The 23,867-nt window shown below is 29.1% G+C and overlaps 1 protein-coding gene across 2 annotated transcripts in view; it reads left to right on the top strand.

The window, feature by feature from the left end:
- LOC142324143 (uncharacterized) overlaps positions 1 to 23,867 on the top strand; it is a 616,229-nt gene that overhangs the window by 517,290 nt on the left and 75,072 nt on the right. For both annotated transcript variants that reach the window (XM_075364836.1, XM_075364835.1), the window contains exon 5: positions 3,785 to 3,918. In XM_075364836.1, the coding sequence (XP_075220951.1) occupies positions 3,785 to 3,918 (134 nt within the window). The remainder of the gene's footprint in view (positions 1 to 3,784; positions 3,919 to 23,867) is intronic.

Raw genomic sequence — 23,867 nt, 5'->3', positions numbered from 1 at the left:
ACTTATTTTAACAAAACTAATTTCATTACTATGGACTGGAACTATCTACTGTGGATTTATTTACCTTGGATGTAGTAAAGATTTAAGATAATATTGTTTAATCTTGATTTAATAATGTTTGGTATGGTGATAATAGTATTATATTTTTATAAAAATTAAGATTTATTTTAGTTTTATTACGATTTAAGAAAAAAATCTAATAATAATAAATTATTAAAAAGAAAAAGACTCTGTAGTGTTGAATGTGGTGGTAAATAGTGTTATGGATATAGATGGAGTGTTCGTATAGGAAAATAGATTTTATTTCTGTTCGTTTGGTTAACCATAATAGACTAAATCTTCGTACTCCAATTTTCATTGAGCTTGAGATGTCGATATTGCACCCAATTCCACTTATTCTCCCTTTCCCACCTTCTCTTTCGCCGTCATACTCCTCCCCCCTTCTATTCTTATTCAAGCTTCATGGAGGAAAACAACATGATTGCCTTTAAAAGAAACCCAAAGAAGAATCAATTTTTACTCAATTCAGGCCAACAAAACAGCCGAAGCAAATCAAATGCTTTTAAAAAAATAAAATTCAAAGTTTTTCTTCATTTTTCTTTTTTCATTCTCAAGTAAAAGCACTGATGGTAGAAATTCATTTGAAGCTATGCAAAATAATACTTTTATTTCTCATAATTTTTATATAGCATTCACTTTCTTCTTCTTTATATTTTACTTTAATACTACTTAAATCTTGTTTTAAAAAAAATAAAAAAATAAAAATAAATAATAAAATCATTCCTTATTTCATTTCATGAATCCTTACTACGTATTATTATTTTCACTGAATTTTTTTAATAAAGTTTATTTCCATTTCCTACAATATTTTAAACTTTTTACAAGTAAAGTATTATTTTTCTAATCTTTCCCAACAATTTTGTGCTATCCAAACAGTTTTATAACTTTCGTTGAGAAAGATTATAATAAATAGCCTAAACGTACTATAGTAAAAATCAAATATTTGAATACAAACGGACGGCCCTGTGAAATCGTAAAACATTCGATAACGTCATCTCTGTTTTCTAACATATTTCGAAAGTTAGCCCCTAGTTTAAACTTCCGACGCAATGCCGCATAACAGACACAATCTACAAGGATGTGGTGTATCGTTAGTTGACATTCGTAGTGAATATAGACGGGTGCATCGGTCAGAGTCATAAGATATCCATGAGTGAGCCTAGTATGCCCTATACGCAAACAGCAAATAATAACCTCCTCTCGACGGTTATTCCTGCATGCAGGGAGCTCCACGGTGACACAGTATTCGAAGTACAGGACGAAGTTTATTGTTGATGGTAGCATTTCATTCGTTTTGCCGCTCATCACGGATCACCCGCTTCAGAAAACTGACAAGATCATCAGAAACAACACGATTAGTGAAAGGAGGCTGGAAACAAGCCTCTTTTGTTGCTCTATCAGTGCACTCATTGCCTGAAATTCCAATATGACTGGGGATCCAACAGAAACTCACGGTTATAACAGATTGTATGTCACAGACCCCAGCGTACGTATCTCTAATAGGGTGTAAGGCACCGATGGAATCTGAACTGACAAATACGTGTCGAAATGTTGGGCTAATTATATTTAAGGCCAATTAAATTATGTAAAATATATTGAAATAATATATGGCTTAGTAGGCTTTTTATCGCCTTATTTTTTTTTCTTCAAAATTCAGGGCTTTAATATCATAGTTTGTGTTTTTTGTGACATAGTAATTCCAGATCAGCTGTACCAATATGAAATGATTAAACCTTATTGTACCTAATATTACTAGATAATGGTAAAACAAAAGATCTATGTAATATTTTGTAGCGATGGACAACAGGCTGCTTTTATTAAAATCCGAAAAAAATTTTTAAAATAAGTTATATGAGAGTATCGAATAAAAAAACCTAGAAAAATTATTTTTTAAGTAAGATAAGTAAATGTTAAAGAAATATATAAAACAAGTGTTAAAATCTTGATTAATATCTTGGTGGCATGAAGAGATAATGTTTTTACATAATTCATCGAAGGTCCCGTGATCAATTCTCAGATCGGTCTTTGACCGATCTGAGAATTGATTTACGAATCAATCTTCAATGTAATATCTAATGACCTAGCAATAAATCATTTGCTTAAACAACTTACAAATAATTATTTTATATTTTTACAGATGGAAACTAGGTATCCAAACATTTATTTATTTTTTAAATAACAATAAAAGCTTGCATGTTCCTATAGAAAATCATATCTTTACATTTGCAACAGATGTTTTTTTTTATCGAACGGTTTAGCTCAAATTTCACACGGTAACAAATATAATTAATGGAAAAATACCATAAAATACCGGATTTTTTTTTTCATTTAAATAAAATGCCAAAACTTAAAAAAAAAAAACAATTCAATATACATTAATTACTTAAGATCATTATATATTCTTGTAATCGAAAAACTAAACAGTAACCCAGATCATTGTTAAACAAGTGTAAGAATAGTTATTAAAAAGAACGAAATAAAAATAACTTAACATCTTGTTTACTTATATAATTATCTTGACAAAATATCTCCTATTAAATTAATCGAAAATGAAGTAAATCTTCTGCTTGGGTTGTTGCATTTGGTTATCTTAGATGGGTAACAACATATTTAAAATTATATTGGTGCACTTTCAAAAGGATCAAACGGAAAGTGAAAGATTTTTTGTTGAAAGCAGTGTAATAAAAAAATACTTCCAGCCTTCAGATATGGAAAAAGAGAAAGTTATTTCCATTTTTTTACTTCGATACCTGGTAATGGAATATTGATTAAGAAAAGTCATTTTATACTCTTATATCAAAATTTATTGCGCAGCGGATTGTAAAAATCAAAAATACAAAATTAATCTCCAAAAAAACATGTCTTCTCACATATCTTGGATTTCTTAAAGAGATACAAATAAATACATACAATTTTTTTCAAATCTTCATGAAGTTTATCCTATATTACATCTTGATGCAGTATTTTCGGGTAAATTTATCTTTTATTAAAACTGTATATACTACATATGGTAAGCTGATAAAACTCATTATTATAACACAATGAAATATAATATGAAGAGCGGGATGTTCTTCATATCAAAAGGGATTTAATTTTTTTTTAAATTGAATTTAGGTTGTTGTTACTGCTTATTCATTTTGCTTCGTGGCAAGACCGACTGAAACATTAAACTATTTCACATCTTATTTTTCAAGAGATTTGATTTTAGGAACATTGCAAAATTATTGTTAAATGGATAAATGCTTGCTAATCTTGTATTGGATGGAGTAGTGAACTTTTAAATTTGCAACTAAGATCTTTCGATTCAACTATTTGTATGTATTTTTTTTTAAGGAGATACTTAAAAATATTTGTGTAATCCTACAATCTGAATATGGTATATATGAGAAAAAAGATCAATAAAGAAGAAATTCTTCAAACTTTGTAATTTTCGTATACTTTCTTACTTCTTTTGAAGTATTAATATGGTTGTGAAATTTTGCATTGGCTCCAGCTTGTTTTCAATATCCTGCATGGTTTTTCACTTTCTTAATATAAATTATCTAGTTAAGCGGATGAGTGGCTGCAAAATAATATATTATATTCAATTTTGATTGTAATTAACTGTGATCTTGAATTGAATTGTTTTAGGAGGGTAGTGCGTAGTTTGCTGCTGTGCTTTTCCTTAGATAATACCAATTCGTAACCATTATTATTACATATGTCGTTTATTCTTATGTTACAGATAAATTGGTAGGAGATCCAGAATTAATATTAGAAAAAAGCAGATATGCCGTTGGTGATACATTAAGGGGCAATTGCACCTCACCTCCGCATATACCTCCAGCTAATGTTACAGTGTTGCTCAATGGACGTAAGGTATGTTATGTTTAACTGTATGATAAAAATATTATCTATTACAGTAGGTCTGTCTGATAATTAAAGTGGTAATATTTGAGGATTATTCTGTAACAGATGCAATTATGGTAGACTGGATCATTTTAGTTATTTGTAGGATTAATTCATAAAAAGTAATATAAAAATAAGCCGTTCTTTTGAAGCAATCTATTAGCTGAAATTATTCATAAAAAAAACGAAATCATATACTTTATTATTTAAGAAAGTTCCTTTTATTAAACAAATGTTTCATTCTTAATTATAATGATATAATTAATTTTTTATAACAAAAAAATCACGATCACGATCGAATTACTTTTTTTTTAAAGTTCAATCCCTTCAAAATATAATACCTTATTATAAAATATATTTATATTATATTATTATTATATATTTATGAACTCCCTTTTAATATTTTTTTAAAAGTATATAATTTAATGGAACCCCATGTTTGACGGTTACAGGTTAATTAAAATATTACAGGTTAAAATATTGACGGTTATTAAAATATTAAGGTATTATATTATACCAGTTACATCTACTCATACATACATTCATACACACACACACAACAAATATAGATAAAATAATTTAGGTTGGCTGATCCTAACTGTTATAAACTTCCAACACACTCTAACGTTAAATAAAATAAAAGTATAAACTGCAGGTCAAGTGTAATACAACATATCATACCTTACTCGATAATTCTCTTTTTATATCGTATCACACTTTATTTATTAATTAATTATATTTCCGAATAACATAAATTTTATGCCGCTACGTAAAAGTAAATTCTTTCAAAATTATGTAACTAATTTTTCACTGACTTTTCATTTAACGTAATTAGAAAGGAGCAGAATAAAGTAAAAACAGCAGTTAAAAACTATTTTTTTTTTTTTAAATTACCGATGTTGAACTCCAGTTTTATATTTTATATACACTGATTAAGTTTATTATTTTCTTTTATACTATATAATGTATTTTTAAAAATTAATATATAATAAAATAAAGAATAGTTAAGAGAATTGAACATAAAGAAATAATTCATTTTTAATTGTGAATTGACAAAAAAAGATAATTCATGCATGAAATTTGTGAAAGAATATTAAATGAATATGTGATAGAGAATAGTAAAGTTTAAATAAAAAAAAAAAAAAAAAAAAAATATATATATATAAATATATAAATATATATACACATATATATCATTACAAAATGAAAATTCATTTATAAAGAAAAGTGTTTCAAAATTATCAGACTGAAAATCGAAGAATGGAAGGGGGTAAAGTAAACAGAAAAGGATGGAAAATCTTGTTAAAGGTAATGAAACTAGTTTATTCAAGTGAAAGAATTAAAGTCACTTAATTGTATACATGTTCAACCGTACGTAAACGTGAGCTCTAAAAAAAAAAGTAACTAGAAACGAAGAAGTAAAGCAAATCACGTTTATACTTTTAAAAAAGAATTTAAACAAACTATTCTTTATGTTCGCTTTTTTTAATAAAATTAATGGAAAACACTTATTGATGGATTTTTTAAATTTTTATTTAAGTGTAAATATTTGAACAATTTTAAAATAAATGATTTTTATTTAAGATTTATTATTCATTATTAATTTAACTGTGTTACAAATCGGATTTATAAATTTTATTTGCAATTTTTGATATATTTTTCTTTGAATTTAAATAAACAGTTTATTTTTGAAAAGCTGAAATAAGTTTAATATGCATTGTAGCTCTTTCTATATCCATTTTTCTTCATTTTTTATAGTTAGCTGAGCCGTGTAATATTCTCATGAGAAATCATTTTAAAATATTACTTTATTATTATAATTTAACAAAAATTTTATTTTGTCCTTTTTTTAATAATCCTTAACTGTTCTATAGAAAAATAAAAATCCATAGTTTCTCCTTTTCCCTATCTTTGTCATCAGTAATCCTCGTTTTATCCTTCTGCTCCAGTTTACCTCTTCTTTCTTTTCCTTATCATCACCGTTACTTATCTTTTTTCCTCACTTCCGAGTCATTTTTATAACTTCCCTTCCTTTTTTCACCTTTTCTTTGTTCTTTCTCATTCGTCTATCTTCTTTTCTCTTGTTTCTTGTCATCAAAATCTTTTTCTCCCATTGATTTCTTTTTCTTCTCAGTTTACCTTATTTTTAACCTATTTATTTTTTCGATCTCCCTAAATAACCGCCGTTATTCAATACTTTCCAAATCTTGCTGTAGCGTAGGTCTCAATAGACCTACTTTGTTTTATAATTTTTTTTATTTTACCACAGTTGTTGAAAATAAAAAAAAGATGCGATGTAAATATCGTATCTTTTTTTTATTTTCCCTGTAATATTTTCTTCTTCATTCATAAGTTAAAGTTGTTACTAATCGCTTCCCCCCCCCAAAAAAAAAAAAACAAATCTGTATCACTATTAGATAAAATAACCTGAAAAAGTGAACTCTTTGCCCAGATGAGGGAGAACACTAGATCTGAAAATTGATTGCTAAAGGTAGGGAGTCTTTTATAAAGAGTAGTACAATCACTGTTATTGAATGTATACGATTAAATTATTTTTTAATTGTTATACACCACACACATACCTAAAAATCTTTCAATAAGTAAAATAATTATTAATCCTAAAAATATATATTCATACGCATACTGATATATTTTTATTTTTAACGTGTACATTGCAACCTGTTTAATTAGTGAACAATAAGCAACCCCTCCATGGTCCAATGTGATAAGGATGATATGTAAATGAGGTGTACTCTTGTACAGACTCAGGCCGACGATTCCTGAGATGTGGGCTTAATTGAACCCCAACCACCAAAGTACACCGATATCCATTGTGTAGTTCTCAAATCCGTATAACATAACTAACTTATACTAGAATTTGAACCTCAAAACTTCGAGTTCCTAAATCAACTGTTAAACAAGTCACTTGTGATAACACGTTTATCACTAGCCCGGTGGGCAGATACTGATAATTTATAATTTATTAATATAATTTCTATATTAAAAAAACATTAAATTTTATGTAATATAATTAATTCACGTAGTGTCTGAAAATGATAAGAAATATTGGATTATAAAAATTAAATTAGAAATGACCGAGTTATATTGAAATGTATTAAAATCAAATTCTTATTATAAGAATTATTGTACTAACGTCTGCCTGTTCACGAAGAAAGTTTCCGTTACAAATCAACGAGATAATTTATTAGTTCCCATTAGTACTTTATTCATCTCAGAACAATAATTTTGATTAATATAATTATACGAAATATAGGTCATCAATCTAGATGAATAGATAGTAAGATAAATATTTTGGATAAAAGAAAGGTTTCACAGGAAATATATCCAAGCTGAATAGAAGTAGCCGTATATTTAATTAGATTTGGGCCGTTGTGCTCAGTACAATTGAACAGCAACTAGAAACCAATATCTTAAGGACAATTGATTTAAATTAATGATTATAGATGAACTCATTCTAGAGTTGGACCAGAGTTATGATTTATTATTTACATATTTAGCATAACATAAAGTAGTATAATGCGGTCATTATTCCATTGCTAACAGTTATTAGTTTATTTTGATTTTCCTTGATTCTTGATACTTTCTCATACAAAATTGAAATTTTACATGAAAATTATTATCAAAATTTTATTTTCTTGAATATTATTTTTAATTTGTTAAGTCAGTGATTGCTACATAAATAAATTGCACTAAGATATAGGTTTAACTCATAGCTAATGTATTTAAAGATAGCAATAATAATTAATGTATATGTTTAAATCAGATATTTATTTTATCATCAAGCGATCAGTCGAATGAGATCAAGCGAGTCATGTTAACTCCTTCTTTAATAGGCTCTATCCCAAGCCTTTTCTATCCCCTTTTCTATTCCTGTTGTATAAATATCAATCATGGTCTGATATATCCATCTTATTATCGGTCTTACACATTCAGTTAAACTTCACTATGAAATGTAGCATTGTTAATATTTTTTTCAAATATCGTGATTGTTTATTTTGTTGGAAATTCCCTGCTCTTCCTTACTTAGAAAATTCATCTTTCTGAAGACCTGCTGCTCGATCATTACAATCCTATTCTTTTCTCTTTTTTTGAAATGAAAACTTCTTTAGGCGCGTTGTGTCAGAATTTTTTGTACATACGAATTACATGGGAACATGGGAAAAAAATCGCTGACTCGTAATCAAAATTTGTGACGTAACGAAAGACGCTAAGTGTACATATATACACACTGTGTTTTATATATATATATATATATATATATATATATATATATATATATATATGAAAGAGAAAAACGCATAGATCGAGAATATATTTACGCATATGAGTGTATAGTATAACATATAGCAGCACAGGATGGAAGGTGGGAGAAAAAACTGCCAGTGATCCACAATTATTCTCCCTCTCCGTCAATCAGAATAATAAAAAAAAAAATTGTGTAAATTCAGTGTAAGTGTAACGTATTATAATATTTATTGAGTTTGGATAACATATGTGAAGATTTTCAACACCTAATTTATATGCATTAAAAAATCATTAACCTTGAAAATATTGTCGGTAAAGATTGCTGTTTATTGTTAAGAAATTACTTTTTATGAAATATTTTGGTCCTGCAATTCTGTGGGGGATTTCGCTCGCGTTAGTATCTCGAGAACAGTGGCCGCTAGACGAATGGGACTAGGATCTATCGTTCCGGGTGAACGCAAAGCACCCCTTTTGGCTAAGCCTTTTAAAATCACGTTAAATGTTCCCTACGACGCACCCTTTTTAAGATACGCCCTTTTTTTATTTAACGAAAGATGTGGCTGAGAAATCCCGTTTCTTATGTAAAGTATAAGTAAAATAACATCAGCTGTCAATAATTAGCTATTACAACTATAAAAAATTAAAAATACACAACGCGCGCTTTCACAGAAAGTAATGATGATTGATTGATGCAGAACATTATTATAAATTTACAGCGTTAACTGAGTGAGTAGCTGTTAGATTATAAAAACCAACAATAATATTAAAGTTTGAATCGTAAATAATGATCATTGCATACATTAAATAATGATCAATGATATACAGACATATCGCTGAAAGAAATGATGACCTACATCGTCATCATAAATTTAAAATTAATCATGCTGTTTGCAGTTAAATCATATGTTTTACTATGAATTTTTCAGTAAATCGACTGTTTCAATACATGAACAAATATTCATCATTGAAAGTAGTCGTTCTTTAAAGTATTCGAATAAACCCGTGAAAAAGACGTGGCGGTTCAATAGCCAATTTCTTTGTTGGTTCCTTTTTTAATTTTGGGGGCATCTCAAACCCGTGTTTTACTACGTATTTTGCAGTAAATCAACTCTTTCGGCGTGTAAATTTAACTACAAACAGGGGATAATCGTGGAAAGCACACGTTCAAATTGTGCGTCAAATTTGTTCTAGAAGTCAAAGGTTGGCTACTGTATGTAAACATTATATGCCACTTGTAATATATATTAATTCGAAACGACTGCGAATTCGTATAAGTTTTCACTTCGGCCGTGCGGTCTTAAGCACATATATTTTTTTCTTCTTCTTTATTTTTTGTGACTTAATATAACCTCAGAGAAAACCGTCTAAGGAAATCAAGTCACATGATCTTAGTGGCCAATTGACGTTATCATTTCGTGAAATTATCGAATAACCAAATTTTTACGCAATAAATGTCATTGTATATGTTTCTATTATCTGGGATTGGCAACCGTCGAAAGGAGAGACGACAATTCTGTAAAAATAGAAAATGAGACTAAAAAAGCATCTGTACTGATCGCGGTTAATGTTCTGGATAACAGCGAGGACGTTAGGCGCTTAAAGCGACTGTGTATATTAGACTTGTAAGTTCTCCAAGATTTGAGATGAGTCAGCTACCCTAGGGTGTTCATCATCAAAAATCTTCATTTCATTTCGCATTTATTTTTGTTTCGCCGTTTCTTTGTATTATTAGCTATCCTTTGTGTATTAGCTATTTTATCTTCTGAAGTTTATTAATATTCCTTGGACACATCTATGAATACTATATTAGAAATGTATCCATACTCAGTTTTATGAGGGATTTCAATAGAAGCACGTATCTGCAAACAATTTTATTCTTGTATTCAAATTTATTTATGGTTCCGGTAAACTGGATCCGATTGTAAATTAAACACTAAGGCAAAAAAAAAAAATAAATAGTTTTACTAATACAAGTATTATACACTATAATACTTACTATTACTACAATACTATAGTAATAGTAATCAGTTGATAAGTAAATTCTTAGAATAATTATTATTTTTACATTTTTCACAATAATTTTTTACCATTTCCAAAACCTTCTGGCAATAGAAATAAAAAAATTAACCAGGTTAATAAACTACGGAATATGTATAAGTAATACATTTTAACTAGTGGAGATAGTGAAAAACGTTTTTTTTTACTTAGTCTGTGGATTGTCAAAATTTTCAGTTCCATTACCTCATACTGAGAATAGTTGTTTCAGCTCAGCAGGTTATAACAACAATTCTTTATTCTTTTTTATCTATTACATCCCTTCCAAACTACTGTTGTAAGTTATTTATTTCCTTTTTTTTTTCTTATAAAAATCTTATTATTTAATACAACAAGTACAGTTATGTAGGAAATATTTCAGTGGTATTCCTATGTATCTAATTTTGAATATAAATAATATTTATCTATATAAATTATACTTATAATACACTACATGATAATGTAAGACTATAACTCATTAAAACATCATTATACTTTGCGATTGATCAACACCATGTTTTGTATAATTAGGAAACTCAAAAAAATCTTATAATTATATATTATTTTGTTAAATGAAGATATTATAGCGATTAACTATAATTAATAAGCACGTGCATGGTTTCTTTCAGATCTTTATGTATTCATTTCCTTTGCATGTAAATATAATCTTATTTTTACTTACAATATTCCAGATGACTAGAAATTTAAGTACGATACCATAAAACTACAAAGTATATTTGATTTTTCGTTTTGTGTTAAGTTACATTGTATTGAACTAAATTGGCGATGAATGGTTAATATAAAGTGTTTTAAAGATTATCAGATCTTAGGTTGTTCTGAGGATTTAGAATCTTAGGATATTCTATAAAATAGGTTTTAGTTATTTTGCTTTAACCGTTATATCTCCCCTTCAATTAAAAAAAACAGTATATATTATAAATAAGATATACTTTTAAGTATAAGTACATATTTATCTACTTATGTACATAACTATGTACTTAAGTAGTTATGTACATAAGTAGATGAGTACTATGTATATAAGTACATAAATAGACGAGAAAAAATATTTAAAAATAAAATCATTTAACAAGTAAAACAATATCAGCGACACTATATAAAACAAATATTTTTAGCGGTACTTTTTAGAATAAGAGTAAACAGTATAAAAACTATTGTTGAATTATTCAAATCCAATAGAAAACTTAAATTTAGCTTAAAAACAACAAAATATTCGAAAACTCTATTGCAATTACTCGCCACGACTTAAAAGCATGTTTATTATATATGTTGAATTGATAAAATTTTTCTCAAGAATGATAAAGATAGCACGTACCTTAAACTAATCAAACAGATATCCCCACCCATGAACAGAATTTATGGAGAGGATAACCGTTTAATATTCTTATGTTTGCAAACATTTACATAAATATTTTTAACAAATTTGTAATTCATAATATAACAAAAGAGATTAATACGTTTGCACTCAAAGATTGCAGTAAATAATTCAATGGAAAAAGCTAGAAAAAATCATTCATATGCGGCTAGGTTAACAACGTCACAGTACTTAGTCTCACTTCTTGGTTCCCATTGCTTTCCAGGAATTAAAATAAAATCGATTTTATTTTTGGACAGATCTCCCATTAATGACAGTGACTTTGTTCATTCGTTATAGTATATTTTATATTACGGTGTTAAAAATCCTACCAGTTAGTCCTGCGTAAAATTAGAAAACTTAATACAATTAAGCTTTTATACTCCTATAAAAAAATTTAAAATTATATTCATGTTATTGTTTCGATTAGTAAATTTACCTGGTAGAACAATGCCATTATTTTTATTCAATTTTTGGAACGATTTACTTAATCATACGTTAATTAGGAAAGTTTCAATACGTTTCGTAAAATTATTTTATTGCGATTCGAAATTAGAAAACAGCGTTTCTTATTTCTTGAAATAATAACTATATAATATTGTAGATTCTTCAGCCCAATGTGTTTTCTCTTGAAGTACAATTATTTCTAATTCTCAATCAAGAAATTATATTTTTTTTAAAATTTTTCCTGCTACAGTTTCGATGTCAACCTTCCAAACTTAAAGGGTGGCATAGACCTTTTAATTCGTCATCTTGACACAAATTTTAAAAAAGTAATTATTTAAATTTCTTAATAATGATAATCCTTTAATGAAATATTAATAATAATAATAATATTAGTAATAATAATAATTACTTTTCCTAGTTTATTCTATAACAATAAAACAGCCTGCAGAAAAATCAATTCAGTTTTACGAAAGATTTTTGAAAAGAAAGGTCTCTCCTTTTAGGTTATTCAATAAAATACGAGTTGGCTTATTAATTATGGATTCAGTACCTTTAGTGTTTATGATAATGATTCCAGCATTCGATAATACTGTATTTTATTTGAACTAATCTTATTTACGATTCACATCAATGAATTTCAAACTGTTTATCTCGTAATTAAATATTTACATTTAAAAATACGTAATATATAAAAGTATATATATTACAAATAATTGAGATATCAGTGGATTTCTTTTGTTAATAAAGCAGTTTTTCATATAAAATTAAAGTAAATTGATATTATCATTCATTTTCATTACATGCTGCTGATATTTTCAAGAATTTTTCTGTGATGAACGACAACCATTTGTAAAAATAAAATAAAATTTCAACCGCTTAAGACAAAAAAAAGGTGAAAGAGAAAGAAAAAATAAACCTTTATAAACTTTTAAAGATTTAACGTTTTTGTCGTCGTTAATATTATCTGATATCAATATTATTTCTATCGTTGAAAAGTTTGTAATTATTTCTAATCCATTAAAATAATTACTCATTTAGTAATTTTTTTCTGAAAAGAAGTTTTTCTCCTACCAGTTTTCCAGCTACTGAAGTGTCTAGGTATATGTGTATATAGGTAAAGCAATTAAAATTATATAGGTAAAGCAATTAGGTATAGCTTGCCAGGCCTGACATACATGCGTAGCTACAGACTTAGTGCAATGTAAGTGTAAATAAATGAACCGGTAAACATGTAGTCGGATTTGAATACTAGACAATGGATACCGGTGTACTTTGGTGGTTGGGGTTTAATTAACCATACTTCTCGGGAATGGTTAGCCTGAGTCTGAACAAAACTACAACTCATTTACATGCCATACGGATCATCCTCATCTCAATGGGCCTTGGGGAGGGTTGCTTATTGTTCACTAGTCGAACAGATTGTAACGTACACATTAGGAATAAAAATAAAAACAAAAGGAAATTTACGTATGAAAATATGAACTCTTCCTGCAGGAAATTAGTATAAAAGTATGTTAATTATATTATAAAAAAGCTAAAGTAGTATAAATTCAGTTCATAATAATGTACACCGCGTCATTTTACTTTGTATTAAACTAATTTTTAACTTTTATAATATTATTAAAAAAAGAAGCAAACTTTAAATTGAATTTATTGTTATTTTTAATATAATATAAAGTTTAATTAATTCAATAAGTTTTATTTTTTATTAAAATATAACGGACAAGAATGAAAGAAAAATTTTTTATTTTTTTTTTTACTTCTGAAATTACAGATATTTCTACACAGCTTGTGCTGTTTTAAATTTATATTTAATTGTAAGAAATAGCGTGAATTTAAGAGGTTGTTATAAGTACAGTTATTAAGAAAGCTGCATTTTTTTTCTAATAAAAAGAAAGAAAGAATATATATATAAAGAAGTGTATGTAACATGTTTCTCTTTTTCTTTTCTTTTTTTCTTAATTAATTTTTTAATCAAGAAATCCTAATAATTGGCTGGATGTTTTTCTTTTCTTTTTTTTAATTTTATTATAAAATTACGTTGCCTTATGAGTAGTAGTTGAATTTTATTCTTAGCGTGTATTTTTGTATTTATTAGATTGAGTAATGCCATTAAAACATTATTCATTTAAAGAGATCTCTCGACTTTTATTTTTATCTCTGTAAAACAGGGAAAAATTGTTTTATTCATCTTGATCTTCGATGAAATCGTGATTTTGTTTATTTGTAAAAGTTATTATTTTTTTTTTTTTATTAAAAAGTAAACTGTATTGATAATTACGAATATAAAATAAGGGAAGAGGTACATAATAATACTCCCTTCTGTGACTAAACTTTACCTCGTATAAAAATGCTTATTATTTTCCCCGAAAATTTCAAGAGAAGAAAGTACGATTGTTTCTTTTAGCTTCTATAACTTCTAAACGCTCAAACAGATTTTATAAAGTTAATATCAAACAAATTAATTTCAACCATGCGAGTATGAACTCAGATTTCTAGAGATGAATTATTATTACAATATTTTAATATTTATTTGTACCATCCTACACTCAGATGGAGGCCACTTTATAACTCGGAGTTATAGTTAAGTTCTGAGATAAAATATAATATTGTATTTTATGAAAATGATGCTCTCATTTTAAAAGAACATGAAGTTATATTACAAAGAGCGTTTTTTACTCTCGAGGAGTAGAATTTGAATGCATCTACCACAAAAACAAAAGTAATGTCTTATATTGGTTAACACCCAGTAAGATCAAAAATGTACGTGTAGTAATGGTGTTAGAGCGAAACTAAAGCTTTTGATAATTTAGGATGTATAATCTGTTTTATAGATGTCTAAGTGATAAATAAACTTAATAAATTTAGGCACATATGCACAATTAGAAAAATAGAGAGAAACTTTATTAAAGCTTTATAATAGCAGTACTTCTTCTAATGAATGTGAGTGAGATATGGGCACTTTAAAAGATAGATCGGGATGAAATTAAAGTTCCTCTAATGAAGTTTTTTAATGCAATAAAATACTGCGGTTTGTTAATTAAGTTATGGAGTAAGGATATATTTCAGGTTTCATAAACATGCAGTCTGACTGAGAAGACTTAAAATTGCTTGGTTTAGTTATTTGGAACGAATGGAAAAAATAGGCTGCCTCGATTAGCAATGGAACACCAACCGATGTGGTTACAAAAGTGTGGATTGCCAAAGGAGATTTTCCCTGAGGAACAGATTTATCTAAGATGCGAAGTAAAGAAGATGATAAATTATCATGAAACACTTGGCTGACAGAATGATTTGCAGGAGTAAAAGATGTATTTCTTTTATATTAAATTCGATTAGGATATGTATGTATTTCTAAATAAATTATTACATAATTTTTTTTTGAATAAGAAAGATATAGAAAGATAAATTATGTTTTAGAATTTTCTAACGATTAGAGAATTTTAAAAACAGAAATTAAACCAAATTTGGGAAAAGTATTTTTAATATTTCCTTATTGGGTGGTACTGTAAGAGACATTAATTGACTTACAAGAAGTAAAAACAGATTATCGTCATTGTAACTTAACGATAATAATTTAAAAAAAATATATTGATAGACTTTCGAACCTCAATCTTTTTTTAAGACAATCTCATTTTACTTTCCTGGCCTCATAGCTCTAGAGCTATGCTGTAAGAAGAAAAGTATGGTATTTAGTCAAAAAGAGCTGACAATTTTGGGTTGTTTCTGATGCACGGCTTACACATACATACACACAAACTTAATTTAAAATAGTTATCGTTTTTTTAAAATATAATATTTTTTTTTGTTTATTTAATTCAATGATTCTATCTAAAGCGTGCGCGCATACCGTATTTAATTCGGGCGGGTGTGGCAGCACTAGCGGTGATTTTCGGCACTAACTAATATAATTTCACAACTTTCATAGTACAAATTTCTCGTGTTTGGTCGGCAGACTGGTATAGCCGCAAGGCTTAACGCACCAGAAACCGAGTTAACCAGCTGATCGAGTCCGAGACCCAGCCAAATCGAGTTACTTTTTTAAATTTTAGATATTATTCATTTATTTAATTCGACCGTTCACCTGTGACGTCACAACATAGCAGTAGTTTAGTACATTTTATGGGATGGGTGCGATTTTGCAAAAGTTTTTTTTTTGTAAATATGGTTATTTTTTAATTGTTAACAAATGTGCCTAAGAAAAATGTGACTTTAATTAAGCGTAATTTCGAAATACTGAAGGTGACCTTGTTCTATAGCCTCACCACCTTGACCTTTTAAGTTGAAAATGTAATGGCATCAGTGCCCCGTATATAGAAGTTATCTGACCAAGTTCGGTCAAAATCAGTGTAGTAAATAGGTGTTCTGGAGATATAAGGTGATTCAGAGGCGAACACCGAACACACACACGTACATGCAAACATTAATATTCGGCAAATTTCCATCCGCTTTTTTTCTTTTAAAGGTTCCTTAGTTGTCAAAACGTCAAGATCCGGTGAAAACCGCATATGCTCAAATTGAACCGATCACAATACTTTCCCTTTTAGAGCTATCACTCTACTATAGCGCTATCTAGACGGAAAAGCAAAATAGTGTATGAAATATTTGCATTTCTCCACGTTTTATGAAACATCAAAAACAAAAACAAAAACTAGGGTGTTATGCTCTTATCTACTTATGTATGTACGTGGTTGGTGTGTTTGAAGCTTAATAACATTGACTGGATAAACCGATTTTGATTAAATTTTGTACATACAGTCGTGTATATCGGGCAGTTTCTATATGGAGCAAATTTTGGGGTCAATATCTTCATGGGAGGGGTAGATAATTTTTTGGAGTCAATTTTCTCAAAACTTTTCATACATAACCCATTTTATTAATCTCAGTATATACGTGCATGCTTATCTTACCATTTTTTTAAAAATCTTGCCCAAAATTTTCCCCTTCCAAAAGATCGAAAAAAGCTACCTTTTGTTTATCGCATATCTTTTAACGGATTACTTTTATATATCTTACTCGGTATAATAGTAGTGAATGTGACCTGAAAAAAATACTTGGGGACAATATTAAGGGGTTAGTCGATCGAAGTTAAAAAATATCGATTTTTGAATTTTTTTGGTGTGCTTTTAATATCAACCTTTAAATAATACAATTTTTTTAATAATAATATGACAATTAAATTTCATCATAATTCAGCCCCCACCCACTAAAATAAACTTAAGTAACCTTTAAGTAAACTTAGTAAAGTAACCTTTAAGTTACCTAAGTAAAACTTAGGTAACCTTTTATTTGTTGTAAAATTTTCAGTGGAATTCTTTTTTTTCCATTTAACATAGTAAACGTAGAAAAATCAAAAAAGTGTTCTTTGCTGGTGATTTTGTAGATGTGGAAGCAGAAAAAAATACAGATTTTTTAATTTTTAAAACATTTTTGTGTTTAAACATATAATGATAATTTTACAATAAAAATTGATCATAAATTATCCCCCCCCCAAAATTCTTAGTTTTCAGTATATTTATATATACTGGAACATGTATATATATATATATATATATATATATATATATATATATATATATATTTATATATATTCCAGATCAGACTTCTCATAATTTTCATCTATCCGCTATATCGCAAACTCCAGTTAGCCTTGACTATGGTGATTTTCCACGTTTCCAGTTACATAATCTAATTGGCCGTATGTGCTCACTCATATTTCCGTACTATTTTGGTATATCCGTTCCACTTTATTGTAGGTTTTATCTATCTCTCTTCTTCATTATTTTTCTTATAACCTCATTTCTAATGTAGACACCAAAATACCACCAGAGTAGTAAAAAAAAAAAATTACGATATTATATAATGTATTATTTTCCTTAATATATACGTTACAATTTGTTCAACTGCTGAGCAATAAGCAACCCCCTCCCACACAGCCTATAAGATGAGGATGATATGTGTGACGTATAAATGAGGTATAGTCTTGTACAGATTCAAGCCGACTATTCCTGAGATTTAATTGAACACCCCACAATCACAAAAGTACATCGGTATCCAGTGACTATTTTTTTTTTTCACTCTAGCCCCTGGACCGGATCCACATCAAAGCAAAGCACAGCCCACAAGGTTGTCTACTCAAACGGGCCTCCCTGTCCGCCGACCATAAGTCTAGTCCAACAGGTCAGCCCGCCGGTTAGATCTTTTCATTGCCTGCCTCTAACCCCTATGGCGGGGTATCCAAGCCCGACTATCTCGTTCCTGGACCCCCACCCCAGAAGTCGGGACTCGGTCTTGACGCCAATGTCTTTAGTGAGAGCACCCTGTGCAGGGCACTCACACCGGTTCCCGGTAGGGAAACCCACACCCACACCCGGAAGGGATGAGAGAATACCAGTGCCTCATCACTGCCACCCATCCGTGCAAGCACAGACGAACAGCAGCTATTCCTCAACCCCTCACCAGATCGATGGGTATCTCCTCTCTCAGCGGATCCTCACCTGTAGGAATAACACCTGTACAGCATTTAGTACTTGCTGTTCCGTGAGAACCGTAGCTCTCCTCCCAAATTTCCCGCTCACTATCCGCAAACCTTTCCTCCACGGGTCCTGATCCACTATGTCGCAGAGATCCCTCCAACAAGTGTTTTTGGCCTCCTTAATTGCCCCCTTGTATGTTGCCCTTGCAACATACAAAACGTTGATGAGCCAAGGACTAAAAATCTTGAGAACCACGTCTTGCAACCCGTTGAAATGACCTCCTGGCCGCCCATGCCTCCCTTCTAAGGCGAACAATCTCATCATTCCACCAATAAGCATGTCAAGACTGATTACAACGAACGAACACCCCTGATGCTGTACGCTCCTCCTACACGGTCGTGACCAAGTTCTCCGGTGACAACGTGCCGGCAAGGGGCGAGCCTGGATACTTTTGCCAAAACGAATGCATCCACGTTTAGAGACTAGTTATCTATCTGTTCTCAGGATCCCTGTGAAGTAGCGAGTCTCAAACTCGATGATATGGTGGTAGGACATCGATTCCTCCTCTGACTCTCCAGCTCATATAATCGTTCACTCTCTCCCCAGAAAAAAGTCAGGTCTATCGCCGAGGACGAAGATCCTCTTGCAAACGTCGTAGCTTGCTCATTAATGTGTATAAGGCCCATGGCTGCAGCGATCCCGAAGGTAAAGCCCTTATTGACAGTGCCTGCGAACTCAGCGGATTTCCCACTGAAGTCCCCTGCGACTACCAAATTTTCATCTCGATATCAACAAACCTCCAGGAACTGATCATCTAAGAACGATATAAACCTCTCCGTGACAGAGGTCGGGGAGCAGTAGCATGAAAATACTGTCAACACTCCGAGGTTTGCCCAGCAAAACCATTCCTTGAGCCACTGAATACTGGCACTCCAGGTCTCAAAAGGCCGATTGCTGCTGTCGATGTACTATCCAATAACCACATCGTACTCGGAGTGATTGAGACAGGCGGCTCGGAGAGGATCATTACCTCGGCATTATCTCGGCTCATTAGTGAACGCCTGCTTCTGTTCTTATTTAACTGGAGAAACTTCATTTTCGGTCAGAACAGTCATCCATCCTGACTATCCACTGACTATTATTCAAATCCATGTAAATGTAACTAACATTTACTAGCATTTGAACTCCAGAACCTTCGACTTCAAAAATCAGTTCTTAAATAAGTGAATTGCAACCACGAGTTTACCACTAGACCAACTCGGTGGGCTATATAATATATATGTATAATTATGAAATATAAGAAAAAAAAAATCAATTAATTTTTTTATCCTTTAAACACTAAACAGATATATATATATATATATATATATATATATATATATATATATATATATATATATATATAAATAACTTTAATTTTTTAGAATTAATTTTTAGAAATACTTCGAAAAAAGAAGAAATTTGTATTAAAGTCCTCAGAATTTTAAAAAATTTTAAATAATTCTAAATCGGTCTTTATCTTATGTCCTCCTTATCTTGAAATATCCTCCTTATCTTGATCCCCATTTGAATAAGTCTGAAATAGAGGGATATTTACAATTCTTGAGTATATTTATGTTATTTTTTTTGATTCTATACAATTTGTCGAGAGTTGTTACTTTTGTGCTTGTTAACAACCGTGTAGTTAAATGTTTAAGATCATTATTGAAGTCAGTAAAACGCATTTAAAGTTTTGCATACACACATATATTCACAAAGTATGTAACAAACTTTCAGAACATATTCTATTGGTGAAAATAAAGAAGAAAGTTCATATATACATAGGTACGGAAACGCTTCGTTAACGAGTGTTGGCTGGCCAAATATTTGACCCTGATTCCTATGCTTTCGGTAAAATTAAGCCAAATTGTAATTCTTAGGAGTCAAATTAAGGGATAGATTTACTGTTTTTATATGAAATCTGAACTGAGAAATAAAAAAAAATAAAAAATAAATCCCAGAACTGTATTTTTATTTGTTATCGAGAATTCTGAGGTAAAGACGAAATTTTAGTAGTCGAAAAACAAACTATTATATGTTTGGCGTAAAATAACTTTGTTAAATTAGTAATAAACTCATAAAAATTTTAAACAAGACTTGCAGAAAATTTTATTTTATGTAAAATGGTATAAATAAAATTCACATAAACGAAATACAAACGTAAAAATTTCGATGTTTATTAAAAACAAATGTGGAAGATTTTAACTAGGTATTAAACGAAAAAAAATGTTAAAAAATATAACATGACAAAAATATATTTTGTTTTGTAGTATTGTTTTAAACACTACAAATTTTCTTTTTTCCTTTTACCAGTAGAACAAGTCCTGAAGGTTTGCTTCATTCCTCGTGAATTACTTTGTACAATCGATAAATAAACGAATAATAGTTTTACTATTTCTGATAAAGTTCTTAACAAATTTAAATATAAATATTAGATTATGTTAATGGTAAATAATTGGTGCTATATCGTAGCAAATATTTTCTCACATATACACTACAAAATAAAATATTCATAGCAATACAAGATTTTGAAGCTTAAAAATAAAAGTCCAAGGGCAGAATTTCGTTATATTTTTAAATGTAAGTTGCATATTTAATTTCACATATAGATGGGCTTGTCTTCTAAAGTCGGTAGGGTTAATATTTTTTTTACAATAAATTATGTTTTTATTATTACTACATTATTTTTTTTATTATTAATATTAAAAAAAAAAAAAAAAATACTGGAACATCGTGAGTTTTTAACACTAATGAGGTGGGTAGGATTCTATATATTTTCTCACATCTTGCAACTATACCAGATTAGATCATCTTGAAGGAGTATTATATTATAAAAATTTAAAAAAAGAAAATCATTGGAGCAACTTCCCTAACCACTAGTAGTTTAAGTGATAATATATTCCCCCTATACAACGACCTTAATATCAACTTTAAAAAAAAAAAAAAAAATTGGACCCATAATTTGAAATCTTGTTTTGTTACAAAGCCAAGCCTTCATAATATAATAATACAAGACTAGAAAATTCTTATGTTCAAAGCGAATCTGATTTGAAGGTTCATATGTAATTTAGAAAACAGTTTATATGCTAATTAAATAAACAATGCATAAGCAGATTGTGTTTTTGACACTTACAAAAGCATATTATATTCACAACAATAAACTATTAAACTGTAATTAATTAGTTTATTTCTAAATAATATAATATAAATAGTATGTAATTTTACAACTACGATTCTTCAGAACGGCCACAGGCGTTTAGTATGTATGTAATACCTAGCAAAGCCATTGTTTTCTATGAATAACTATTGTTTGAACTAAAAGTTCACAGTATCTATGATCAGGGTTCTGCATATTTCTAAATAATTTTATTTATTATTATTCTAAACTAAATGATGATCAAAGTTAATTAATAAACCAGCTCATTAGTTTCAAATTAAACTTGTTTTAAACCTGAAAACATGGTGCCGTTATTACTGCTGTACAGACCATCAAATTTTAAGAACATTATGTTGTTTACTACTATTCAAATTTAGCAATTTCTAAAAAAAATATTTATTGTTAGTTTTTAGAAACATCGTATTCTTTCGTTTTAAATTTAATTTAGATACTTTATTTCATTATTTATTTAAAATTATTCTTTCATGTAAAGTGCACTATTATTAGTATAAAATAATGATTTGTTAAAGGTTAATTCAATTACATAAATAAACCTGATTATTAATAAACACCTTTTCTACAACAATCATTTTTTAATGTTGTTCATAACCATGATTAAAAAATAACATAATCTTATACATTTGGTAAAAGCGATTACACCATTCTTTACACGACTTTCCGTAGTAAAACTACAGATAGAAAATAAATAAAATAACAAAATAATTATCAATTCATTGTTTTTTGTTTTCTAAATTGAAATTGCCTTTAGAAGGGAATAATATAGTACATATTAAACGTAGACAGAAAACTTAAATTTTCTTTTTTGTCTTCAGTCATTTGACTGGTTTGATGCAGCTCTCCAAGATTCCCTATCTAGTGCTAGTCGTTTCATTTCAGTATACCCTCTACATCCTACATCCCTAACAATTTGTTTTACATATTCCAAACGTGGCCTGCCTACACAATTTTCTTTCCCTTCTACCTGTCCTTCCAAAATTAAAGCGACTATTCCAGGATGCCTTAGTATGTGGCCTATAAGTCTGTCTCTTCTTTTAACTATATTTTTCCAAATGCTTCTTTCTTCATCTATTTGCCGCTTCAATACCTCTTCATTTGTCACTTTATCCATCCATCTGATTTTAACATTCTCCTATAGCACCGCATTTCAAAAGCTTCTAATCTTTTCTTCTCAGATACTCCGATCGTCCAAGTTTCACTTCCATATAAAGCGACACTCCAAACATACACTTTCAAAAATCTTTTCCTGACATTTAAATTAATTTTTGATGTAAACAAATTATATTTCTTACTGAAGGCTCGTTTAGCTTGTGCTATTCGGCATTTTATATCGCTCCTGCTTCGTCCATCTTTAGTAATTCTACTTCCCAAATAACAAAATTCTTCTACCTCCATAATCTTTTCTTCTCCTATTTTCACATTCAGTGGTCCATCTTTGTTATTTCTACTACATTTCATTACTTTTGTTTTGTTCTTGTTTATTTTCATGCGATAGTTCTTGCGTAGGACTTCATCTATGCCGTTCATTGTTTCTTTTAAATCCTTTTTACTCTCGGCTAGAATTACTATATCATCAGCAAATCGTAGCATCTTTATCTTTTCACCTTGTACTGTTTTTTTTGTTATTTATTAATTATTTTTATTTTAAAAAAATCATTGATACAATAATAATATTTTTTCTATAAACTAACATGTTTTGTTTTATTTTAAATAAATTGCGGAAATATCTTTTAAATGAATTTATAATTTACTCAAAATGGTAAGGCCCTTTTTCATTTGCTTAACCTCATCAATCTTGATTTATTATACTTCATTAAAAAAAATATTTCAATACCTATTTAATGTAACAGAATTTTTTAATGATCTTTAAAAGAAATTTGAACTCAATTCTCTGAATAAATTTTGAAAAAAGATTCTGTGTACAATTATACACAACGGGATTCAAATGTCGCTTTATGATTTTGAATTTGTCATTACAAAAAACCCTTGAACCGTAAGTAGTGTAGAAGTAAGGACTTTGGGAAAAATTCAACGTCATTCAATTTTTTTTTCAATATCAATCTCTCACACACAGGTCATCCAGTCTATCTCTGTCACACACAGGTCATTC

Source organism: Lycorma delicatula, chromosome 4, assembly GCF_047948215.1.
Source record: "Lycorma delicatula isolate Av1 chromosome 4, ASM4794821v1, whole genome shotgun sequence".
Classification (NCBI taxonomy): domain Eukaryota; kingdom Metazoa; phylum Arthropoda; class Insecta; order Hemiptera; family Fulgoridae; genus Lycorma; species Lycorma delicatula.
Note: the sequence above shows the minus strand (reverse complement) of the source record. Positions and strands in the feature narration are given on the sequence as shown.